The following is a 26,885-nucleotide window of genomic DNA, read 5'->3' as shown; positions in this document are numbered from 1 at the left end:
TTTTGGATGTAGGTCAGGACATTTGTGCTGACTTGTGATGAGAACCCTGACTTGGCTTTTGATCCCTAATCATGTCTTTGAGAGCCGTCATCCATCTGTAGGGGATTACGATCATTTCGGAGGGCTCATGTCTTCCTAGGAGGGGGTGGTGAGACAGTTTGGCCTACATTTGTCAGGATATTTAGCGGCACTAGAGTCAGAATGAATTTGACCACCAAAGCGTTTTTTTTTTTAAGCATTTTGGTACATGCCTGGTGCCATCTGTTCTTCCGCATGCTTCAGCTTCTTAGCCCTGAGGTCAGAAAGCACATTATTACTTTACTATTATTATTACTTGATCTTAAATGGGATGTGATTACGTGAGCATTTGGTGAAAAGTTTTTACATGTGCTCCTAATCGTAACACCTTTTAATATACATATGAATAAATATTGCATATGCATCAAGTAGTGACCGTTTCTTTTCAGAAAATATCCACACATAAAAAAAAAAATGAAAAACAAAATATTTATTACCTATGCTTTTTTCAGTTACATTAAAATGACAACATGTTCCAGAATCATTCAACATGCAGAAATATCTATTGGAAAAGTGATGGTCTCGACAATGTGCTTGAAATGAATGTTAGCAAAAATCTCAATGCTAAGCTGGAATGTTACAGCAAAGTTCGACAGTGCTGGTCGAATCTTTTTTTAAAACACAGCATATGAGAAGAAACCTGTTACACACAATCTGTGGTAAATCACAGCATTTGCAGATACATTTTTTCAAAGAGTTTTCATTAAATATATGTACACATCAATTTCACAATAAGGCAATCCATACAAACCACTTCACACTGGAAAGACACATTGGTCCACTTTAGCAGCATGGGTACATCATACAATGTTTAATGTTATAGACACTAAATAATAAAGTAAACAACCACCAAAGAAGCTGTCAATCACAGAGACTAGAACAGGTAAACCATAGTAACGTACAGTGCGTTTCAAAATTAAGGCCCCCTTCAACTTATGCTTATGCTTAAGCATGTCCTCTGAAAACTGTCTATTTTCTTTTGTCAAGGCCTCTGTGTTATAGAAAAAAAAGCTTGAGGTAAAGCCAAAAAAACAATCTTGTTAAGAGATATTCTACTGGTTTAACAACTACACTATGGAGCACGTTATTGCAATACAAGGGATCAAGTAAAAGATAAATTTCATATTTTACTGTCATTTGTTTACTGAACACCATAAAAATTGACACAAAGTTCAAGTTGTTATTGTGCAAATGCAACATTAACAGCAAAACCCACCAGTAAGAACTAGTTTGTAAAGTGGATACACAACAGCCAGTCTCAGATATGGAATACAGGTCAAAATGGAAGTGTGTTGCTTTTGTTGGTGCAGCAGTTATATATATATATATATATATTTACTCGTGTTGCTGTTAACACCACATTACAGGTTGTTTCAGCAGCTCATCGTTTCATTCGTCCTGACAGAACTCCCTTGATACTCCAGTCAGCCTTAAACCAGGTGCCTATCGGTCAACCCAACGCATCTGGAAACCAAACGGTCACAGGAAAAACACCGAAACACTGCTCAGGGAAGCTCCTGGTGTGTTGGACTCCGTAGGGTGAGTGCGGGGGCGCCAAGAGGAGAGTTAGTTGTAGCCGAACAGACCCACGGGGAGATATGGACTCCGTAGGGTGAGTGTGGGCGCCAAGAGGACGGTTAGTTGTAGCCGAACAGACCCACGGGAAGGTACTTCACGTGTGTGGGCCACTGGGCGGACAGCTGGAAGAACTTCACATCGTTCCACTCCAAGCCATCTACGGACACTGAAAGACAAATGTGTCTGTTTAGACTGGTTCCTTGGAAGTAAATAATAATAAAATAATTCATTTTATTTTTAACGCACTTTTTATTCCAAAGAATCTCAGAGTACCTACATATTAGAAATTAACTATAATAAATTAATAATACAATAAAATAAAAAAAAATAAAAAAATTGTTAACATAAGCATAACAGAAATAGTTGACCTATAGAGAGTAATTTCAGTCTTTCTACTTCCTTCACAGCACATAAACATTACAATAGAAATGATAATTTATAATATAATATAATATAATATATACAATGCTTAATGGTTTTACATATCAGCTGACTATCAAATTGTTGTCAAATTGCCTGACACGTAGATGGTATAGGAATGTCACTCTACCTCTCAGGCTAGTTTGCTGTTGTTTGGCTGAGCATATAAGTCTGGTGATGCCTTCGATAACTTGGCTCTTGGACTCAATGTCTCTCTCCTTTGGCTTCTTCCCAAGAAATATGGTGGGGACTGTGGACATCAAGCAAATGTTAACAGAGAGGATGACTGCGACATTGTCTTAAAGGACAGTGGGCATCAGTGATGCATTAAAAATCAGTAATGACCATACATTTATCTCTGCCAAAATGTGAAATGGGCGTTTAAAGTCCTATAAACTTCAGTGTGACAAAATGGAACTAATTACTATGGAGTGATTCAACTTGCTCCAGCTATTAAGTTCCACTTGGGCAGTTGGGCAGAGGTCTCCTGGAACATTCGTTCATTACCTCCGCCAAGGAGGTTATGTTATCACCCCTGTATGTTTGTTTGTCTGTTTGTTTGTTTGTCAGCAGAATTACGCAGAAACGCATGGACCGATTTCCATCAAACTTTGTGGGGAGATTGGGTAATATAATGGCAATAATTGATTAGATTTTCAGATTTCAAGGTCAAAGGTCAAGGTCACAAAATAATTATTAGGCATTGGCGGAGGTTTGCATTCTCTGAATGCTCCCATTCGTTCACTCACCTTTCTTGTTCTTCTCCTTGGTCACCACAGTCATGGCCATGGTGTTGGCCAGGTGCTGGAGCTCAGCCGAGGAGGAGGTGCAGGAGGAGGTGGAGGAGGAGGAGGAAGAGGAGCCTGGCAGTCGGCTGACCTGCAGTGAGCGGAGGGCTCTCTTCAGGGTGTTCTTGCAGGTGGCCTCACGCCGTTCGCCATCCTTTCGCTTCTCCGGCCCGGCGGCAGCCCAGTAGTCCACCTGCAGGCCGATGGAGTCCGACCCGTGGGCCATGATGGGGCTCCTGAGGCCAAGAGAGAGCACACCCGTTAGTGCACTCAGTAGCACACACACACACATTAGTGCACCCACACACACTATAGGACACACACACACTATAGCAAACCCACATCAGCACACACACTACAGCACACACATTTGCACTGGAGTAGCACACGCAGTAGCACACACACACATTAGTGCACCCACACACACTATAGGACACACACACTACAGCAAACCCACATCAGCAAACAAACATCAGCACACACATTTGCACTGGAGTAGCACACGCAGTAGCACACACACTTGGATTAAGCACAGTAGCATACACACCTTAGCACATGCATTAGTACACACAGGAGCATACACACCTTAGCACATGCATTATTACACACTGTAGGAGTAACACCGAGGAGCGCACGCAGTAGAGTAGACGCATTAGTATACACAGTAGCAGTAACACACGCAGTAGCAGTAACACACACACACAGTAGCAGTAACACACAGAGTAGCAGTAACACACAGTAGCAGTAACACACACACACAGTAGCAGTAACACACACACAGTAGCAGTAACACACACACACACAGTAACACACACACACAGTAACACACACACAGTAGCAGTAACACACACACACACACAGTAGCAGTAACACACACACACAGTAGCAGTAACACACACGCAGTAGCAGTAACACACACACACAGTAGCAGTAATACACACACACAGTAGCAGTAACACACACGCAGTAGCAGTAACACACACGCAGTAGCAGTAACACACACACACAGTAACACACACACACACAGTAACACACACACAGTAGCAGTAACACACACACAGTAGCAGTAACACACACACACACAGTAGCAGTAACACACACACAGTAGCAGTAACACACACAGTAGCAGTAACACACACACACACAGTAGCAGTAACACACACACACAGTAACACACACAGTAGCAGTAACACACACACAGTAGCAGTAACACACACACAGTAGCAGTAACACACACACACAGTAGCAGTAACACACAGTAGCACACAGTAGCAGTAACACACACACAGTAGCAGTAACACACACACAGTAGCAGTAACACACACACAGTAGCAGTAACACACACAGTAGCAGTAACACACACACACACACACAGTAACACACACAGTAGCAGTAACACACACACAGTAGCAGTAACACACACACACAGTAGCAGTAACACACACAAAGTAGCAGTAACTCACACACACAGTAGCAGTAACACACACACACAGTAGCAGTAACACACACACAGTAGCAGTAACACACACACAGTAGCAGTAACACACACAGTAGCAATAACACACACACAGTAGCAGTAACACACAGTAGCACACAGTAGCAGTAACACACACACAGTAGCAGTAACACACACACAGTAACAGTAACACACACAGTAGCAATAACACACACACAGTAGCAGTAACACACAGTAGCACACAGTAGCAGTAACACACACACAGTAGCAGTAACACACACACAGTAGCAGTAACACACACACAGTAGCAGTAACACACTCACAGTAGCAGTAACATACAGTAGCAGTAACACACAGTAGCAGTAACACACACACACAGTAGCAGTAACACACAGTAACAGTAACACACACACAGTAGCAGTAACACACACACAGTAGCAGTAACACACACACAGTAGCAGTAACACACACACACACAGTAGCAGTAACACACAGTAGCAGTAACACACAGTAGCAGTAACACACACACAGTAGCAGTAACACACACACAGTAACAGTAACACACAGTAGCAGTAACACACACATAGTAGCAGTAACACACACAGTAGCAGTAACACACACACAGTAGCAGTAACACACTCACAGTAGCAGTAACATACAGTAGCAGTAACACACAGTAGCAGTAACACACACACACAGTAGCAGTAACACACAGTAACAGTAACACACACACAGTAGCAGTAACACACACACAGTAGCAGTAACACACACACAGTAGCAGTAACACACACACACACAGTAGCAGTAACACACAGTAGCAGTAACACACAGTAGCAGTAACACACACACAGTAGCAGTAACACACACACAGTAACAGTAACACACAGTAGCAGTAACACACACACAGTAGCAGTAACACACAGTAGCAGTAACACACAGTAGCAGTAACACACAGTAGCAGTAACACACACACAGTAGCAGTAACACACAGTAGCACACAGTAGCAGTAACACACACACAGTAGCAGTAACACACACACAGTAACAGTAACACACACAGTAGCAATAACACACACACAGTAGCAGTAACACACAGTAGCACACAGTAGCAGTAACACACACACAGTAGCAGTAACACACACACAGTAGCAGTAACACACACACAGTAGCAGTAACACACTCACAGTAGCAGTAACATACAGTAGCAGTAACACACAGTAGCAGTAACACACACACACAGTAGCAGTAACACACAGTAACAGTAACACACACACAGTAGCAGTAACACACACACAGTAGCAGTAACACACAGTAGCAGTAACACACACACACAGTAGCAGTAACACACAGTAGCAGTAACACACACACACACAGTAGCAGTAACACACAGTAGCAGTAACACACACACAGTAGCAGTAACACACACACAGTAACAGTAACACACAGTAGCAGTAACACACACACAGTAGCAGTAACACACAGTAGCAGTAACACACACACAGTAGCAGTAACACACAGTAGCAGTAACACACACACAGTAGCAGTAACACACAGTAGCACACAGTAGCAGTAACACACACACAGTAGCAGTAACACACACACACACACACACAGTAGCAGTAACACACACACAGACGCAGTAACACACACACAGTAGCAGTAACACACACGCAGTAACACACAGTAGCAGTAACACACACACACAGTAGCAGTAACACACACACAGACGCAGTAACACACACACAGTAGCAGTAACACACACACAGTAGCAGTAACACACAGTAGCAGTAACACACACACAGTAGCAGTAACACACACACAGTAGCAGTAACACACTCACAGTAGCAGTAACACACTCACAGTAGCAGTAACACACACACAGTAGCAGTAACACACTCACAGTAGCAGTAACATACAGTAGCAGTAACACACAGTAGCACACAGTAGCAGTAACACACACACAGTAGCAGTAACACACACACAGTAACAGTAACACACAGTAGCAGTAACACGCACACAGTAGCAGTAACACACAGTAGCAGTAACACACACACAGTAGCAGTAACACACACACACACACACAGTAGCAGTAACACACACACAGTAACAGTAACACACAGTAGCAGTAACACACAGTAGCAGTAACACACAGTAGCAGTAACACACACACAGTAGCAGTAACACACACACAGTAGCAGTAACACACACAGTAGCAGTAACACACACAGTAGCAGTAACACACACACACACAGTAGCAGTAACACACACACAGTAGCAGTAACACACACAGTAGCAGTAACACACACACACACAGTAGCAGTAACACACACAGTAGCAGTAACACACACAGTAGCAGTAACACACACACAGTAGCAGTAACACACACACAGTAGCAGTAACACACACACAGTAGCAGTAACACACACACAGTAGCAGTAACACACACACACAGTAGCAGTAACACACAGTAGCACACAGTAGCAGTAACACACACACAGTAGCAGTAACACACACACAGTAGCAGTAACACACACACACAGTAGCAGTAACACACACAGTAGCAGTAACACACACACACACAGTAGCAGTAACACACACAGTAGCAGTAACACACACACACACACACACAGTAACACACACAGTAGCAGTAACACACACACACAGTAGCAGTAACACACAGTAACAGTAACACACACACAGTAGCAGTAACACACAGTAACAGTAACACACACACACACACACAGTAACACACACACAGTAGCAGTAACACACAGTAACAGTAACACACACACACACACACACACAGTAACACACACACAGTAGCAGTAACACACAGTAACAGTAACACACACACACACACACACAGTAACACACACACAGTAACAGTAACACACACACACACACACAGTAACACACACACAGTAGCAGTAACACACAGTAGCAGTAACACACACACACAGTAGCAGTAACACACAGTAGCAGTAACACACAGTAGCACACAGTAGCAGTAACACACACACAGTAACAGTAACACACAGTAGCAGTAACACACACAGTAGCAGTAACACACACACAGTAGCAGTAACACACACAGTAGCAGTAACACACACACAGTAGCAGTAACACACAGTAGCAGTAACACACAGTAGCAGTAACACACACACAGTAGCAGTAACACACACACAGTAGCAGTAACACACACACAGTAGCAGTAACACACACACAGTAGCAGTAACACACAGTAGCAGTAACACACAGTAGCACACAGTAGCAGTAACACACACACAGTAGCAGTAACACACACACACACACACACAGTAGCAGTAACACACACACAGTAACACACAGTAGCAGTAACACACACACACAGTAGCAGTAACACACACACAGACGCAGTAACACACACACAGTAGCAGTAACACACACACAGTAGCAGTAACACACAGTAGCAGTAACACACACACAGTAGCAGTAACACACACACAGTAGCAGTAACACACTCACAGTAGCAGTAACACACTCACAGTAGCAGTAACATACAGTAGCAGTAGCACACACACAGTAGCAGTAACATACAGTAGCAGTAACACACACACACAGTAGCAGTAACACACACACAGTAGCAGTAACACTCACAGTAGCAGTAACACACACACAGTAGCAGTAACACACACACAGTAGCAGTAACACACACACAGTAGCAGTAACACACACACAGTAGCAGTAACACACACACACAGTAGCAGTAACACACACACAGTAGCAGGAACACACACACAGTAGCAGGAACACACACACAGTAGCAGTAACACACACACAGTAGCAGTAACACACACACAGTAGCAGTAACACACAGTAGCAGTAACACACACACAGTAGCAGTAACACACACGCAGTAGCAGTAACACACACAGAAGAAATCAAAACACTATTTCAGTTTAATTTGCGCACCACCATTTGCAATTAAAGGTCATTAAGGTAAGGTAATTTCTTCCTCACCCCGCAGCAGCCAATCCGCTGAGAGAAGGCGAAGAGGGCGGGGTTATAGCATCTTTCATTGGGCCGCTGACTGATCCGTGCGGGGGGGAGGTGGAGGGCACAGCCAGGTTAACAGATAAGCTGTCCTCAGAGTCTCCGCCTAAGAGTACAGAAACACAACACAGGCCCGTCTGAAACCATGTTTTACTCAGACACAGGTTCATACATAGGTTAAAGCATTATAACCAGTCAAGTATAACGTGTTGATTTTATTACGGTTAAAATATAAAACATCGTACCTGCAAACACTGGACTTGGCTCAACAAGCCCAACCTTCACTATCTGTTTTAAAGATAAACCAGTTCATGTTAGACACCACTTGAAGCATTCACAGATATACAGTACATTTCCACTACATCAATCCCAGCTTTTTATCGAACCTAAATAACTTTTCTATTTTACTTACACCAACAAAAGGCACAAACTTCTGGCAGGAATCCTCTTCATGTCTAAAAAACAATTAAAAAAATATATATATATCTACGTATTACACACATAAGTAGCATGAGACAATTCTCAAGCAGTATGGGTGACTTTAATACTGACTGCTTAATCGATCAATAAATTAGTAAATTACAAATCAATACATTTGTATGGTCTAATCAGCCAGGTGAATAAGCACAGCTGCGGGGGTGGGGTGGGGGGGGGTGTCCCTGTGGGGGGGGGTGGGGGGTGGGGTCCCTGCGGGGGGTGGTCCACTTACGTGCTGGGCTTGCAGGTGAGCATGGCCTCTGCGATGGGGAGCTGGTGGGTGACGCAGGCTCCACTGATGTACTGACTAATCCTGCCCACCACATCCACACACTCCACATCTGCACCCCACAGTCGCCGTAGAAATACATCAAATAGAATAGAATTGAATTGAACGAAACTGCACTGAGTAAATAAATGAAATAGAATCGAATTGAATTGAACAGAAGTGCACTGATTTGAATGAAACTGAAGGGTGGGTTGGGGTGGGGTGGGGGGGGAGTACCTGTGAGAGGGGGCTCCGGGCGGCTGAACAGCTCCCGCCAGCTGGAGTCCTGGAAGGCGGAGCTGTAGCGGTTATCCAGGGAGGCCAGGTGCTTGGCCACGGGGTGGGAGCCTGTGTGTGTGTGTGTGTGTGTGTGTGTGTGTGTGTGTGTGTGTGTGTGTGTGTGTGTGTGTGTGTGTGTGTGTTTGTTGGCCGGGAGGAACATTAACAGCATCAGTCTGATGGGTTCTACAGATAACACGGCAGCAGTGCTGATGATAAGCTGTTGTTTTACAAAGGGTAACATATACGAGAGAAGTATCAATCAGTGTGACAGGAAATCAGGCCAACTTAGTCACATTTACATGCAGTACATCTTCAGAAACAAAAACAACCTGAGATAGATATTTGGATATTTGTGAAAGTGAAGTGAAAGTGACTCTATGGCAGAGGTGGTGTAGACACACACACTCTGAAATCCACCTCTGCATTTGACCCATCCAGGGTAGTGACACACACAGCACTCAGTGAACACACACAGTGAAGTGAGGTTACACACTAACCCGGAGCAGTGAGCTGCCTTTGGCGGCGCCCGGGGAGCAGTGATCAGGGTTAGGTGCCTTGCTCAAGGGCACTTCAGCAGTGCTCTACCACTTCCCCCGCCCACATTTTTCCTACTGGTCGGGGATCGAACCGGTTTCCAGCCTGAAACCCTAACCAGTAGGCCATGGCTGCCCCTTTTGGTTGTGGATATTGCCAGGACTAGCGCATGCCAACGTACCCAGAGGAACCACCAGGATCCTGACGTGACCCAGCCAGTGGGAAGTTTTACTGGCCAGCTCGGAGACAAAGAACCGCAGGATGGCGCCCAGGTAGCTCTGCCCTCCGACTGCCACCACCTTCACTGGCTTGGGCATGGTGGCGTTACAGTTACAGCTACAGACAGGGAGAGCCAGAGAGCAGAGAAGGGCATTAGGGATTAACACAGTAACGTTCAGAAAGAAATCCTCTGCAGTTGACACACAAAGAAGAACTTTACTTAACTAAAGCAACTACTACATTACACACATAATGAAATGAATAATCTTCCACTAGTTACTGGCATGGTCATGTATGCTCTTAACCATCAGTGTTCATGTTAGAGCATTCAAACATGTTCAGAGCAGTGTGTGTGTGTGTGTGTGTGTGTGTGTGTGTGTGTGTGAGTGTGTGTATGCGTATGTGCGTGTGTGTGTGTCTGTGTGTGTATGCGTGCGTGTGTGTGTGTGTGTGTTACTGGCTGCACTCACAACTTCTGAATGCGGCCGAGGAGTGTGTGTGTGTGTGTGTGTGTGTGTGTGTGTGTTACTGGCTGCACTCACAACTTCTGAATGCGTCCGAGGAGTGCCGAGAGGGCAGCCTGGATCTCAGACGAGGAGCAGGTGCCCACCACCGCCTGACCCTGGGCCTGCAGGGCCTCAGCTACATACTGCACACACAACAATAGATAGATAGATAGATAGATAGATAGATAGATAGATAGATAGATATATAGATAGATAGATAAATAAACTTTTATTAATCCCGTGAGGGAAATTCAATTGTCAAAGCAGAAAGGTAGTAGGAATAGGATTCAAGTATATACATAAACATATATATATTTTTTTTTAAATTTGAAAAATAAATAAAATAAATAGATAAAACAAATAGACAACATAGTGCAGCTGCGCTGGCGTACATTACATAAAACTAAATGTTTGGTTGTGTTGGTTGTGGAGTCTGATGGCTACTGGCACAAAGGACTGGCCAAGGCGCAATGTCCCCCAGACTCACAAACAGTCAGCTACTAAACTTCTCAGACCACCACTTAGACCACCTCTCAATCCATCACAGAGGAGGAACAGAGAAGGTCAACTCTGCTCCCGGCATGTAAAGCAGGGAGCTAACCCTGTCTGTTAGCATGTAGCATGACCGTACAGCGAAAGACTAACAGTGGAGGTGGTAAAATCTGATGAGGTCGGACAGAGAGGAAGGAGGCAGGTGAGTAATACCTGTCCTTGCCAGTCAGTGATGAGGTCGGACAGAGAGGAAATAGGCAGGTGAGTAATACCTGTCCTTGCCAGTCAGTGATGAGGTCGGACAGAGAGGAAATAGGCAGGTGAGTAATACCTGTCCTTGCCAGTCAGTGCCGTTGACCAGGATCAAGCTCTCTGGCAGGTCATTAGCTGAAAGAAGGATCTGGTTCAGCTGGTCGTAAACAATCTTCCTCGGCATCTGGAAACAAATCTGTGTTTAACATCACCATACAGCAAATAAGAGGTGTCATTTTACCTCGCCCCCCTTGACAAAATGTAAAGGAAATGCTTAATAGTACTGTGCACTAGTACTAACCCTAACCCATGACATCACATTCACTACAATGACAAGCTGAGGCTCTGACCTTTCGCCCTAATGTCTTGGCATGAGATATGGGAGATGGCAAGAGATATGAGAGAGAGGTATAGGAGAGAGCATAGGATACTGTATGGGGGAGAGATATGGGAGATGGCAAGAGATATGGGGGAGAGATATAGGAGAGAGCATAAGATATGGGGGAGAGATATGGGAGATGGCATAACTAAAGGGTGGTGTATAGTGAGACAAACTCATGGTATGGCAGGCGGAAGCCCCCTCCAGGCAGACTCAAATGGCAAGCTAGCGTCACTGAGAAGCAACGGCAAAGAAAAAAAAAAAGAGGCTCGACAATGTGTCAGACCTCTCCACATCACCCCCCAACTAAAGTAAACTTTTAGTGGCTGATGGCCGTGCCGGAAGAGAGAGAACATCTAATAAAACAGTTGCAGTAGCACCATTAGTCATATACTGAGTCATGCGTCATCCACAGCGGTAGCTAGTGGAGTTACATAAGGCAACTTACTGCCCACTGTTCTTCACTGGCAACATAAGAGCGCATCCACCCCGCACCACCACCCACACCAACCCTAATCCCAGAGAGCCCTGCTGAGGCGGAGGCTGAGGCTGAGGGAGAGGGAGAGGCGGAGGCGGAGGCAGTGGCGGTGCTCACTGAGAGCAGCCTGAGGCTGCACTGATTCAGCACGTCTCCTACCAAAGCACAGACTCCGCAGAAGCAAAAGTGATGAAAAAGAAAAATAGAGGATCGCAGTATGGTAACCCTGCAACCTAATTTTCCAACAAGTGATTTCCCCCACTCTCCCAAGATTTCAAAGGCACAGTCTGTGAGTCTGGCAGAAAGTTGCTGATATTTCATGTCATCCTTCCCCTCTGTGCTCCTGATATAATGTGTTAATAGCTCGGTCCGAGCCACTATGATAGTTTCCCACTTACAGACCCAAGACTGTGTACGAACACCAGAAGTTGTTTTAGCACACACACACACACACACACACACACACACAGAATGGAAAGCTAAAGAACCAGGAGGAAGCAATTAGATGAATTTGACAAAAAGTCTATAAAGTTGGATTACAACCACAGAGTCTCCCTTTAAAGGGCACCTCTCCCACGTCTCACTTCTGTTTTTATTGTGATTTCATAGTCTACGAGAGAGACATTTACAGTTCACATTATTGGAGATTTACTCTCAAAGCAATTGTGGTCAAACTGCACACTGTATCCCCCTCCAACTTACCCCAGTCCCATACATTACTGTATATCATTGACCTTTTTATCTTCTTTTGGCCTCCAATTCTATTTCCCACCTTTTCCATCCCCAATTTACTGACCTTTTTTTTCTATCCGTTGGCCACCATCTCCTTTGCAATCAAACAACCCCCCCCCCCCCCCCCCCCACATCTGTCAACTGGATCGGCCAGTGCACCCATGGCTAAGACCACACTTAACCCAACACTTTATCATACTACTCCCACCACTCCCCTCCTCACTAGCACGTACTGCGCAGAGCTCCCAAGGTTCACGCGAGAGCACGTGTGACGCAGGCTGCACCTGTGGCGTGAGGTTGAGGTCCGGCGACCTCTCGCTGTCCGAGCTGTTGGTGCGCTCGCTCAGGGGCTTGGACAGCTGTCGCTCTCGCATGGGCGTCCCACGCTTCTGCCTGGGGGTGCGCTCTCCATCCAGCCTGGGGGGGTCAGGAGCACAAAGCATTCAACAGCTTCAAAATAAATCTTTATAAAATGGTTAATAAATAACCCAAAAATGTGATCATTAGTGGGTTAGCAGTAGAACTTATATATTGTGATTTTTTTTTTTATTTTACATTTTTTGTCAATGTTATGTTTGATATTTGCCATTTTCACTCTGGCAGGGGGACTGCAAATGGAAACTAGCCTTTTGGCTATAACTGGATGTATTTACATTTTAATGTTTATTAATGTACACTGTCCCTCTTCATCAAATAAACAAACTGAAAGTGAAACTGAAGGAGGAGCCAAGCTGACTACACACTGGGTCACATAAGCACCTTGAGACATCTTTGTATGTGAACGTGTGCTATATAAATAAAATCCATTATTATAATTATTATAACAACAGGTGCGTCCGTTTCAGCCTCTGTGCTACTCTTGTTTGTCATGGAGCCCAGGCGCATGGACAGGGAGGCTGTGTTTACATGTGTGGGAGGAATCTGAATCTGCTGCATGGGTCAGCTGCCAGCTGCGATACCGACATAATCACGCATGTGAATAAGTGTGTGTGTGTGTGTGTGCACGCTGGGTGATATATGTGTGTGTGTGCTTGCTTCACTGACCTGGGGGAAGCATTGCTCTGGTTCTTCTGAGGGGTCCGTGGCCTTTCAGCTACAGACACGGTTATGCAGGGGGTGACATCCCCCACGAGCTCCAGCTCCGTAAGCTCCTACGGGAGAAGAACAGACACAGAGAGAGAGAGAGAGAGATAGAAAGAGAGAGAGAGAAAGAGAGAGAGATAGAGAGAAAGAGAGAGAGATAGATAGAAAGAAAGAGAGATAGAAAAGGGATGCGAGAGAGAGAGAGAGAGAGCGAGATAGAGAGAAAGAAAGAAAGAAAGAAAGAAAGAAAGAGAGAAAGAAAAGAGGAGCAAGAGAGAGCGAGAGTGAGAGCGAGAGAGAGGGAAAGAAAGAAAGAAAGAAAGAGAGAGAGAGAGAGAGAGAGAGAGCGAGAAAGCAACAGAAGAGACTAAGTGAGTAGCCTAGCATAGAATAATCCTGCAGCCGGTCTGACTGGAGGTGTCCCCTTACCTGGGTGTCCGACTCTGAAGCGTCGTCCAGGTGTCCGCTGCTGGAGCGCTTCATTCGGTAATGGTCCATCTGCGGAAAAGGGTTAGAAGTTACAACCCCTTTACACACATCAAGCTACTTCAATGATTTCACACGAGAAAAGCCTTAGAAAAATAGAGATGGCACATTGGAGACGCATAGAATATATGCAGAATCACAAACTCGTAAAAATTATCTGCTAGCCTGTCTGCTATTTGTCTCTCTTTAACCTTGAAAATGGCTGATTCTAAACCTTTTCTTCTAAAGCCTTTTCAATTCAATTCAATTTTATTTGTATTGCGCCATAACAATACAATTGCCTCTAGGCGCTTAACAGAGCCCAGAGCCTAATCCCCCTTAGTGCATGCACAATGGCAACATGGGCAAGGAAAAACTCCCTGTTAGGCAGGAAGAAACCTTAGGCAGAACCACGGCACATAAGGGGGGACCCATCTGCTTGAGGTCGGCCGGGTGGAGATAGGAAGGTGGGAAGGGGGAGGGTTGTGTTTTTTGTCTGTCCTGTGTACTCACTGTGCTCAGGGTGTCTCTGCCATGGGAGTGTCTGCTGTTCAGGCTGCCAAACTCCGTCTGGGAGCTGGACTGGGACATGCCCTCAAAGAAAGGTCTGCAGACCACAGCAGAAAAGAGATTCAGACATAATTCACCTTTACATGCAGGATTGTGACCAGAGAAAGAGAACGAGACAGACAGAGAGAGAGCGAGAGAGAGAGAGAGAGAGAGAGAGAGAGAGGAGAGAGAGTCAAACAGACAGAGGACAGAGAGAGATTGAGAGAGAGAGAGAGAAACAAAGAAATTGTTTGTATGCATGCGTGTCTACGTATGTAGGGAAAGGTGTGTGTGTGTGTGTGTGTGTGTGTGAGACCTGAGTTTTGGCTTGGGTGTGCTGATGATGCCGTCTGTGTGTGTGTGTGTGTGTGTGTGTGTGTGTGTGTGTGTGAGACCTGAGTTTTGGCTTGGGTGTGCTGATGATGCTGCTGTCTGTGTCTGTGTGTGTGTGTGTGTGTGTGTGTGTGTGTGTGTGTGTGTGTGTGTGTGTGTGTGTGTGAGACCTGAGTTTTGGCTTGGGTGTGCTGATGATGCGGTCTGTGTGTGTGTGTGTGTGTGAGGGGAAGGTGTGTGTGTGTGTGTGTGTGTGTGTGTGTGTGCGTGTGTGTGTGACCTGAGTACTGGCTTGGGTGTGCTGATGATGCTGTCTGTGTCCTCCATCTCTGGTCCACTATCACTGGGGTTGTAGAGCTCCAGACTGTCATAGAGCTCGTCCAGATCCTCCTCCACGTCCTGGATCTGCTCCTGGGACACGTGCTCCAGACCGAAGCCCACCTGAGGCCAGAGGAGAGGAGAGAGAGAGAGAGAGAGAAAGAAAGAAAGAAAGAAAGAAAGAAAGAAAGAAAGAAAGAGAGAAAGAGAAAGAGAGAGAGAGAGGAGAGCAGGGATGTTACTTCCTCGCTTTAAATCCAGCATATAGGATACAGAACAACTCAGGATCAAATGCACAAGTAATTTCCATTCTTCAGTTTAAAAAGAGATTCAGTAACGATCATCTTCCCCTAAAAGCATGAGAGGGCTTCAAGGCAGGGGGCACACCGGCAAGAGAGAGAGAGAGAAAAGTAGAGAGAAAAGTATTTTTATGGTTGAGATTATTTACCTCATCGAACACCCTGAACCTTTTCAGCAAGGACACAAACTTCTGCTTGATGTTGGGCTGCTGGGAAAAACATTGACAATGGATGAAGCAGCAGAATGAAAACCCTCCAACGGTTTATGCCTACAGATGCTGTAATACAGATCTCATCAATACATTAGAACACACAGGTTTATGCCTACAGGATACTGATCTCATCAATACATCAGAACACACAGGTTAATGCCTACAGGATGCTGTAATACACATCTCATCAATACATTAGAACACACAGGTTTATGCCTACAGGATGCTGTAATACAGATCTCATCAATACATCAGAACAGACAGTAGCAGGCAGTAAAAAAAGACAGGAAGTCGAGTCATTTAAACAAGCCAGCGAAAAAATAACAACACTAAAAACATGCAGCTACAGAAGAATCTTAGAAAGAACATAACACATGCTGACAGTTATAAATACTGACAGGCCCGTCACAGACATCACCACTCTCAGGGGACAAGGTTCAGTGCAATGGGGGGGTTGGGGGGGGGATGCCTAGAGGGGACAGTGATGTGTCTGGCGCAGAGAGGAAAAGGGAAGAGCATGTCTACTTCCCTAATTGCTTCTATTCGCTGCCACGAAAAAACGCTGTGGTGAATGAGGAAGCAGCATGAAGAACTTATGACTTCCCTTCATAGAATGTAGGCTGCAAGTTAACCCTATGGAGCCATACCTCTTCCAAACATCTTCCAAGCACTTCATTCAAGAGACATGAGTCAGTGGTGTAGTGGTCCCTGGAGAAGTGGGTATACTCTTCATTTTTTTTAAGCAGCCCATACAGCACAGGATAAACGCCCTGTTTTGAGAAGTGGGTATACTCAATGCTGACTGAAAAATAAGTGGGTATACTCCGTATACCTGCGTATACCCTGGACTACACCACTGACATTAGTGGACATGAGAAGGGCAGAGTGGGGTCAGAGAACCACCGTAGGCTGGGCTGCACCTGCCTATAGAAAGCCAAGGCTAAAGGGATGAGGTTCTCCAACCAAAAAGCTAAAGAGAAGTTAGCCCTCACCGATCTTTAAGGATTCCGTGAACCCCATCGTGATCTAACCCCATTAGATGGGAATCACAGATCACAGCCTGGAGGCCGAGAGAACGGCCAGGAGACTACAAACATGGCCCTGCCTATCAGAACACTACAAACATGGTCCTGCTTATCCAGGAGACTACAAACATGGCCCTGCTTATCCAGGAGACTACAAACATGGCCCTGCTTATCCAGGTGACTACAAACATGGCCCTGCTTGTCCAGGTGACTACAAGCATGGCCCTGCTTGTCCAGATGACTACAAACATGGCCCTGCTTATCCAGGAGACTACAAACATGGCCCTGCTTATCCAGGTGACTACAAACATGGCCCTGCTTGTCCAGGTGACTACAAGCATGGCCCTGCTTGTCCAGGTGACTACAAACATGGCCCTGCTTATCCAGGAGACTACAAACATGGCCCTGCTTATCCAGGTGACTACAAACATGGCCCTGCTTGTCCAGGTGACTACAAGCATGGCCCTGCTTATCCAGGAGACTACAAACATGGCCCTGCTTATCCAGGCCCATCCCCACTACCATGCCCACATGCCCCACCTGCATTGCTCCAAGAGGCACCGCTCATCAAAACCCCCTACTAAACACATAGGAATAGATTGTAGCACTCTCCAGCCCATTAGTTCATACATTCAAATCACTGGCCATCTATTACCCATCATCCACTGCAGTCATAACCTTGAGAGACAGGGATGTAACTGGACTAGGGGACCTTACGTTTGCCTGGGTGATGGAGGCAGCCGTGGTCAGCTTGCGTCGCGGCTTCTTCTTCCTCACCTCGTCGTCATCGTCAAACGGGTACTGCCACGGAAGACAAAGACACGCTTCAAAATCAACCCTTCAAATAGTCCGCCGTCCTAACCTGACCAAACACTCAAATGTCACAGCCAGGTCACATATTTATTTATTTATTTATTTATTTATTTTTTAACTTATGTTTATTTCCTTTTATCAAATGCAGTCATACAGTACATCACATCTTAACATGAAATGAAGTGCCAAGGGGTACAAGTCTAAGGCTAGTGGGGTCACAGTCCATGGATGTGTTGGGCCTAAACCATCAGGATCCAGGCATATCAGAATTAACATTCCAACAGCCAGAGCACGGATTAATGCTGACTTCCATGTCCACATCCACAGCCTTGTGTGCACCCTGCGGTCCCAACCTGGAGGGGGTCATCGCTGCCTTCCTGTTCCGATGAGTCGCTCTCCTCCTCCTCCTCCGAGTAGTCAATGTCTGGTGAGCGGTCTGGCGTTAGCAGTGCGGCGGCAGAGACAACAGGCATGGAGAACATTGTCAACATCAGGGATGTTGTTAACTAAACAGGAGATGATAGGCTAAATGGATATTAATAATATATAATATATAAGATAATAAATATATAAAGCCAGTTCTGAGGCCATTCCATATTAAAATAGGGACTTCGTCAGATCATATATGTGTATATAAAAGACAATAATATAATTATTTTAAACTTGGTCCGTATTGGAATAATAATAATTTCATTCTTGCTTTAAATTAAAGGAAACTACTTAAACTATACTTACTTATACAGATCTTGACAGCCTAACCTAGACTAGCCTTGCTCTTGGCCTTACCTGACAGCTTGGCCTTGGGAACCTCGTGGTCGATAGGTTGACTAGACAGAGAGTACACCCGGATCTCAGCCACGGGTAAAGCGGTGTCCTTTGCCGTGGTGTGCATGTCCAAAACACGAGCGCCTTCAGAGGGATGCTGCATCACCTGAGGCGGAGGCAGAGGCAGAGGCAGAGGAAGAGGCAGAGGCAGAGGCAGAGGAAGAGGCAGAGGAAGAGGCAGAGGCAGAGGCAGAGGAAGAGGCAGAGACAGAGGCAGAGGAAGTGGCAGAGACAGAGGCAGAGGCAGAGACAGAGAGAGAGGCAGAGGGAGAGGCAGAGACAGAGGGAGAGGCAGAGGGAGAGGCAGAGGCAGAGGGAGAGGCAGAGGGAGAGGGAGAGGGAGAGGCAGAGGCAGAGGCAGAGACAGAGGCAGAGGCAGAGGCAGAGGGAGAGGCAGAGGCAGAGGAGGAGAGGCAGAGGCAGAGAGAGGCAGAGGCAGAGGCAGAGGGAGAGGCAGAGGCAGAGGCAGAGGAGGAGAGGCAGAGGCAGAGAGAGGCAGAGGGAGAGGCAGAGGCAGAGGAGGAGAGGCAGAGGCAGAGAGAGGCAGAGGGAGAGGCAGAGGCAGAGGCAGAGAGAGAGGGAGAGGCAGAGACAAAGGCAGAGGCAGAGGGAGAGGCAGAGGCAGAGAGAGAGGGAGAGGCAGAGACAGAGGCAGAGAGAGAGGGAGAGGCAGAGACAAAGGCAGAGGCAGAGGGAGAGGCAGAGGCAGAGAGAGAGGGAGAGGCAGAGACAGAGGCAGAGAGAGAGGGAGAGGCAGAGACAGAGGCAGAGAGAGAGGGAGAGGCAGAGACAAAGGCAGAGGCAGAGGCAGAGAGAGAGGGAGAGGCAGAGACAGAGGCAGAGAGAGAGGGAGAGGCAGAGACAAAGGCAGAGGCAGAGGCAGAGGCAGAGAGAGAGGGAGAGGCAGAGACAGAGGCAGAGAGAGAGGGAGAGGCAGAGACAGAGGCAGAGAGAGAGGGAGAGGCAGAGACAGAGGCAGAGGCAGAGGCAGAGGGAGAGGGAGAGGCAGAGACAGAGGGAGAGACAGAGGCAGAGGGAGAGGGAGAGGGAGAGGGAGAGGCAGAGACAGAGACAGAGGGAGAGGGAGAGGGAGAGGGAGAGGGAGAGGCAGAGGCAGAGGCAGAGGCAGAGGCAGAGACAGAGACAGAGGGAGAGGGAGAGGCAGAGGCAGAGGCAGAGGCAGAGGGAGAGGGAGAGGCAGAGGCAGAGACAGAGACAGAGGGAGAGGGAGAGGCAGAGGCAGAGACAGAGACAGAGGGAGAGGGAGAGGGAGAGGGAGAGGGAGAGGGAGAGGCAGAGGGAGAGACAGAGGGAGAGGGAGAGGGAGAGACAGAGGGAGAGACAGAGGGAGAGGCAAAGGCAGAGACAGAGGCAGAGAGACAGAGGCAGAGGCAGAGACAGAGGCAGAGGCAGAGGCAGAGACAGAGGGAGAGGGAGAGGCAGAGGGAGAGGGAGAGGGAGAGGGAGAGGGAGAGGCAGAGACAGAGACAGAGGCAGAGGGAGAGGGAGAGGGAGAGGGAGAGGGAGAGGCAGAGGCAGAGACAGAGACAGAGACAGAGGGAGAGGGAGAGGGAGAGGCAGAGGCAGAGGCAGAGGGAGAGGGAGAGGGAGAGGGAGAGGGAGAGGCAGAGGGAGAGGGAGAGGGAGAGGGAGAGGCAGAGGGAGAGGGAGAGGGAGAGGGAGAGGGAGAGGGAGAGGCAGAGACAGAGACAGAGACAGAGGCAGAGGCAGAGGCAGAGACAGAGGCAGAGGCAGAGGCAGAGGCAGAGGCAGAGACAGAGGCAGAGGCAGAGGCAGAGGCAGAGACGGTTACACCGGAGTCCAACGTCCTGTCAACACTGAACAAAACTGTTTCGTCTGTGTGTGTGTGTGTGTGTGTTTAGGGGAGATCATTCCTGTCTGAGCTGCTCCGTTCCGTTTCTTTGTCTATCCTGCTTTTTCCAGCAAAATCAACGTCTGTCATGTATTTTACATTTGTCAGTATTACATGGAAATGTAATCCCCTCATCCCCCTGTCCCCCTGCCCCCTACAGAGATGTATCTATAACAAATTAAACCAATGTGTTCACCAACTTACCTCTGCCATGTTGATGAGCCCCAGGGCTAGTGTCTTATACCCTAAAATTGTTCGGTTCTTGTACCTCTTCCTCCGCTGCAGCATTATCTGGAGTCGATTCGCATCCCTCTTCAGGAAGTGAGGATACTGGGGAAGAATACGGCGGTTTTAAAAAGGCAAGGTCCGCGATTCTGGGCGAAAGGTTGTTGTTGATGTTTGAGCTTAACAGCCAATGAAATTACACCCCTCGCTTCTGTGCTCCCAGAAGCAACATGTTGATTGGCTGGAATTGTTAATGGCTATGTTTGGGTCCCAATTACAGCGGCAGGAGTGTGTGTACGCACAGCACAGTTCTCCTTAGCACTCACACACACACAACACACAGCTGGAGGACACGGAGGAGCAGTTTGATGAATTTCGAAGATCAGAATTGCAGCTTTTAAGGTACAGTGTGTAGTTTTAATAGAAATTGAATATTCATAACTCTGTTTTCATTAGTGCATATTACCTGTAACTAAGAAACATTGTGTTTACATTACTTAGAATGAACCCTTTGTATCTACATGAAGTGCCCTTGAGCAAGGCACCTCACCCCGATCACTGCTCCCCGGGCGCCGCCAAAGGCAGCTCACTGCTCCGGGTTAGTGTGTAACCTCACTTCACTGTGTGTGTGTCACTTCCCTGGATGGGTGAAATGCAGAGGTGGATTTCAGAGTGTGTGTGTCTACACCACCTCTGCCATAGAGAGGACTTTCACTTTCACTTTCATAAAGAGCAGGTCCTCTTCCTCACCATGTTACACCACCATGTTTCTGAAGGACAAACCATAACCCTGGCTAGAGATAGGGCTTTTCACGTTGTTGTGGCATTTGACTGTTGCCATAGGTACTCGGACATGCTTGTAAAAAGACAATTGAGACAATTATATTGCTTTGGCACTTATATAGATAAAATGTTATTGAATTTAATTGGATGAAAGGGAAGGGTATTTAGCTGGTTGCAATTCAGCAACCTCACCACTAGATGCCTCTAAAAACAACACACTGTACCTAAAAGTGAAAGTATTGAGAGGCACTTACATTCATAAGAAGATACTGTATATTGTTCTGCACAGTCCAAATACATTTTTTTTATTTTTTTTTTGGCTTTTTTTATGCCTTTAATCAGACAGGACAGTAGAGAGAGACAGGAAGTGAGCTGGAGAAAGATTCGGGAGAGGGATTGGGAAATGACCGCGAATCGGACTCGAACCGGGTCCCAATGGGTATTCCAACCCATTTATGCGCCACAGCTCCCCCCAGTCCAAATACATTTCAAGTTTGAGCCAGTATTACCAGTTTGAAAACGAACACTAGATATATACTACCTGCAAGGAGCGAATACTAGATATACTACCTGTATGTGAAAACAAGATATACGTATACTACCTGCAAGGAGTGAATACTAGATCTATACTACCTGTATGTAAATACTAGATATATACTACCTGCAAGGAGAAAGTCAGCTGTAGATCTGTCTCAGTCAGGCCGGCTGAAGACAACAGGATTTCATTGGAGCGCAGAATTCGTTTTGAACCCTGAAAAGATACAGTGATTGGTTGTTCAGAGCAGTCAGTCAGGGATACCAAGTTACTGTATATTTGAACATATATATATTGAGATAAAGCTCTTATATTAACAGACACCTGCTTTATACAGAATATGGCACGGATTTTTCAGACAGGTGACAAATATAATTGACCTGGTCCTTGGGATGTCATTAGCATGTAACATAAATTAATTAATTTAAAAAAACTGTTGCTTAACCTGGAGTTTGACAGCAATAACGACTGATGTGAGATCTCGGTCAAGCTCCTTCAACATCACAAGCTTCTTCAGAGTGAGGCTGAAGAGCCTGAGGGAGAAAGGGTGAGAGAGAGAGAGGCGGGAGAGAGAGGTGAGAGAGAGAGAGAGAGAGAGAGAGAGAGAGAGAGGAGAGAGAGAGGCGAGAGAGAGATCATATCAGAGGACCCTCCATTATTTAGCAGCTTCAAACCTCATGTAGGAAAAAATCAATGCAGTGCAAATCCCTAGTCTAAACTATCTGTATGAATCATCCAACCTAGCTAAAGGTCTTTTATTGTTTATCAATGGTTTCAATCAGTTTACAATAGTAAAACAACGTCTGGGCCTCAAAAATAACCTAAATGTCAAACATTGTGGAATGTTTTATGAATATTGAATCGTATATATGATAATTCAGCTCTCGGGCATAACTCGGAACCAGAATGCCGTCAGAGCCATAGTCTGTGGTAAAACAGGAAATATCACCCTAGAAGTCAGGGACAATACGCCAGGGGGAACTGTTGGAGTTGCAGCCAAAGGAATCCCATTAAGGATATTAGATAAAAGACATAAATCTAACACTGAGTGAACGACTGAATCTGTATCTGTAAGGCCTAGCCAAGCTTGGCTGTGAAGGTCATGGCAAATGGCTGGCTGGCACATCATGAAGATGGAGTATCTATCTACACAAAAGCTCGAATGATATAAAGGACACTTGAAGGTGCAAACAAACACTTAAATTGTTAAACTTCATCTATCTTTAATCAATATGTCGGTATCAACATGTGATAACACAACCCAATCCTACTCGAAGCACTCCATTTTGTGGAGATACACGCATGCCATTCAGCTCTCTCTCTGCCTCTGAGACCAAGAAATCTTCATTACTTCTAATCATATTTACTTTCCAATCTTCTGGAAAATTACATCAAGATAATCAAAAAACAGATTCAAATTGAATCTCATGAAGCTAAGCGTCCTTAAACTATCCTCCATCAAACCAACCAAAATATCAGAAACCCTAACCTGGAAAAAACAGATTTAACTTTGAAGTATCTAACCCACAATTGCCAAGCACAAACGCAGGCCATTCCTATTAATTTGAACGCTAATTAGAAGCACATTTCTGCTTTAGGGGTTTAACCAGCAGCATGTCACTAATATACTAATAGTACTAACACAGATTCAAAGAGGCTAAATAGATGGGGCCCAGATTGCAGGCGTGTTGGTTAGAAAATTGTGGAACTATTAAAAGGTGGAAAGGGGAACTGTTTCAGAAGTAATGAGAACCTAAGCCTGACACTCAAACACAGAACTGCACAAAATTGGTGGCGGAAAATCTGAGTTCTCTGACGGACAGATGGACACCTGATGGGGTTGTTTTTAAAAAGCTTCTCTAAACAGGTAATAAACAGATTGGACCAATTTGGACCATCTGAACCAGTCCCCATTCAAACAGAGCATCATGAGCTTCACAAAGCTGGGTCAATGGAAGCGTCGGCACTTGGAAACCGTTTTGAAACCCAGGGTAAGGCACAAAAAAACTAAACTTGGGATCCCCCCCCAGCATTGGACACAGTAATACACTTTAGAGGAACCATTTCAGTAAACCAGTTCAGCAGATTTGTAAGCACTGCTTCCTCATGTTGTCCCCATGTTCCAACACACCCCGCACCTCCTGACCGCTAATGCCTTCCACGGCCCGCACAACCGCATGATCTACACACAGCTGAACCTTCACCAGTTAATTCTTCTGGAGTGCAGAGTGTGAACCAGATGACCACCTCCACCATTTGCTCAAAGAATAAGAACTGGCTGACTGTTCAGAGATTGGATGACAGCTTTCCTTGAAGAGTGTCAATGTTTCGAAGGCAAAGGATGCAGGCCTACACATTATTTCTTACTAGATACTGAGTTTTTGTTGGCGTTTCCAATATTGAGTCAACCCTCAGGCATCAAATACGGCCGAGTAATCCTATAACCTCACTACCATGTAACACATATGACCTGCAGAGCGGAGAGTGCCCTGGCTTCCAAAGGCAGTACTGGCTGCAGGTCAGAGTAAATAGATTTGATCAGCCCTCTAAGGCCACTTATGGTTCGAGATTCACTTATGTGTCCATTCTTCCCCATCATAGGGTAACACTAGGACGATAAGGTCTGGAGGGGGAGGTTGTAGGCCAGCTGCTAATAAGATTAGGATTTGTGCAAGCAATTTCGTATTCAATTTTACCTTTTTTCAAAAAGAAGTGATGTTCTCAGTTATATAAACTGGTCTTGATTATATTTGCTTGGGAAAAGCATGTATAATATGCCAATGTTAGCAGACTCCTAATATAAATAGCATGTAATGTTCCCTATAGTTTGCACCATCAACAGTTAAAAAGAAATGATCCATTTCAATCTTCTCCTCAGAACACCTCTCAGCCTCGGCAGTCATTTGGGTCTCTAAAAGAGTGCTCTTCGCCTCGCATCCAGATCCTTGTTTTTCCAAACCTTGGACACCTCACTGCTTCCTCTCCAATCTCTCTTCCCATCCCTCAGCTACCCCCCTTCCCAACCTTCTAAACCTCTCACCCGAGGAAGACTTCTACAAGAAACCTTAAAACAATACTCATTGGTAACTTATCATCTCGTCCTGGCAACACACTTTTCTTGCACTACACATTAAACAATTGAACAGTAATTTTACTGCTGTGAATTCCACCAGAACCCAAATATTGGTAGGCTACTATTTACATTTTAAAAGTTCTGTGCACACTTAACAGTTAAAGGTGATTAATGAAGGCATCTCTGTAAGGCCAAAATCATCCCTTTCGTGTAACACATTATCAGCAATCATAAAACAATTATAAACTATGAATAAATAGAAACGTCTAAATGATGACGGACCTATTACCTGTCAAATCACAGCTGTATTCGATGGATAATCATACCATCTTTGACGCACCTTGACTAAAAGTACATGAAGAGGCAGTTGGAAACAGCATTGAGTTCTAGCGTTGTAAACCATTTTAGCTTCAGCAAACAACCATCCAGCTAAAAGATCAAATAGCGGATTGGTTCTAGAAATGCAGATAGTTTTAATGAGCAAAGGACGCAAAGGAAAGACTCCGAAGAACAGGCTATGGATTAGCTTTCATACTGTTGCAGTGTAACATTGTTGACATGCCGCAAGCTTGTGGCGGCTTTCTCGACACGTCTACTTGCGTCTGCTAAATCTTACCTGGGTACACAGTTGGGAGAAGACCGGTCTACTTCCCAGGTAGCAAAAAGGTTCATATGCACCGGCCGACTAGAAGACATTGTGACTGGCTTGAAAGGTTGCAGGTGTGGACCCGGAGCCGCTCCACTCCGCTGGAGCCCTCCTTTCTCCGACATTGCGAGGATATTTCCGTGGAGATGAGGTGACTATTCAGATGGTCCCTTAACCATTCAGGCAGCCCCCCAAGGAGAGCAGTCAGTACAGAGCACGTCTCATAGGTTACCCGATCGATTCATCCATAGACAACCACCAGCATTTCCCCCCTACTGCCAAGAGCCGCTGTTCGTCACTCCCTCATAGTCAGTGCGCACCTCCGCAGACGTATCTTCCGATACTTGGATTCCGCAGACAACAGCAGGGCTTTTCCACCGACCCGACAAGTTGAACGTTTCTCACAGCAGGAAGCGGAAATTTGCTCTTGAGAACGCCACGATAGTTACGCCTCCTGTTAAAGATGCACAACGTGCTGGTTTGTGACAGCGCTGTACTAGGCTATGCTGCGCTCCTTATCTGTCTCTCACTCTCACACATAAACACACTGCACAGGGTGTGTGTGTGTGTGTGTGTGTGTGTGTGAAGGGGGGTGGGTGGGGTGTAAAGGTTGGTTTGAAATTTACCAGCATAGAAATTATTCATAATGAAACCTCTTTCAAACTTTACTCGCCTTCATGTTGGCAACGATACAAATTGTCGTTTTGTTTGTAGTTAATTGACATCCATGCTCCATCTGCAACTTAATCAAACAGTCAAGCCCCATCACCGCCCACGCACATCTATAATCGTAACACTGGGTTTTGAGTATGGCCACCCACTCTGCAGTGATTTCACTAGCCTATGGTACACAGAGTA

General features: G+C 45.8%; 1 protein-coding gene across 3 annotated transcripts; it reads right to left on the bottom strand.

Annotated features, from left to right (window-relative positions):
- Positions 1 to 590: 590 nt before the first annotated feature.
- On the bottom strand, positions 591 to 26,439 carry pacs1a (phosphofurin acidic cluster sorting protein 1a). Of its 3 annotated transcripts, none has more exons than XM_080852664.1 (24): positions 25,998 to 26,439; positions 22,754 to 22,841; positions 22,435 to 22,524; positions 20,970 to 21,095; positions 18,854 to 18,998; positions 18,421 to 18,503; positions 17,972 to 18,055; positions 16,167 to 16,223; positions 15,681 to 15,841; positions 15,032 to 15,125; positions 14,483 to 14,551; positions 14,015 to 14,121; positions 13,204 to 13,387; positions 11,461 to 11,565; positions 10,674 to 10,780; positions 10,094 to 10,248; positions 9,334 to 9,444; positions 9,061 to 9,169; positions 8,764 to 8,806; positions 8,597 to 8,639; positions 8,319 to 8,457; positions 2,826 to 3,100; positions 2,207 to 2,326; positions 591 to 1,822 (listed from the first exon to the last, which is right to left on the bottom strand). In XM_080852664.1, the coding sequence occupies exons 1-24, from the start codon at positions 26,150 to 26,152 to the stop codon at positions 1,716 to 1,718; spliced, it is 2,757 nt and encodes a 918-aa protein (XP_080708790.1). In that variant the 5' UTR covers positions 26,153 to 26,439; the 3' UTR covers positions 591 to 1,715. The 3 variants fall into 3 exon arrangements, with proteins under 3 accessions (XP_080708790.1, XP_080708792.1, XP_080708791.1); XM_080852666.1 differs by having other exon boundaries at positions 13,255 to 13,387; XM_080852665.1 differs by having other exon boundaries at positions 18,421 to 18,491.
- Positions 26,440 to 26,885: the final 446 nt, after the last annotated feature.

The sequence above is a fragment of the Sprattus sprattus genome, assembly GCF_963457725.1.
Source record: "Sprattus sprattus genome assembly, chromosome: 1".
In the NCBI taxonomy this organism is placed as follows: Eukaryota; Metazoa; Chordata; class Actinopteri; order Clupeiformes; family Clupeidae; genus Sprattus; species Sprattus sprattus.
Note: the sequence above shows the minus strand (reverse complement) of the source record. Positions and strands in the feature narration are given on the sequence as shown.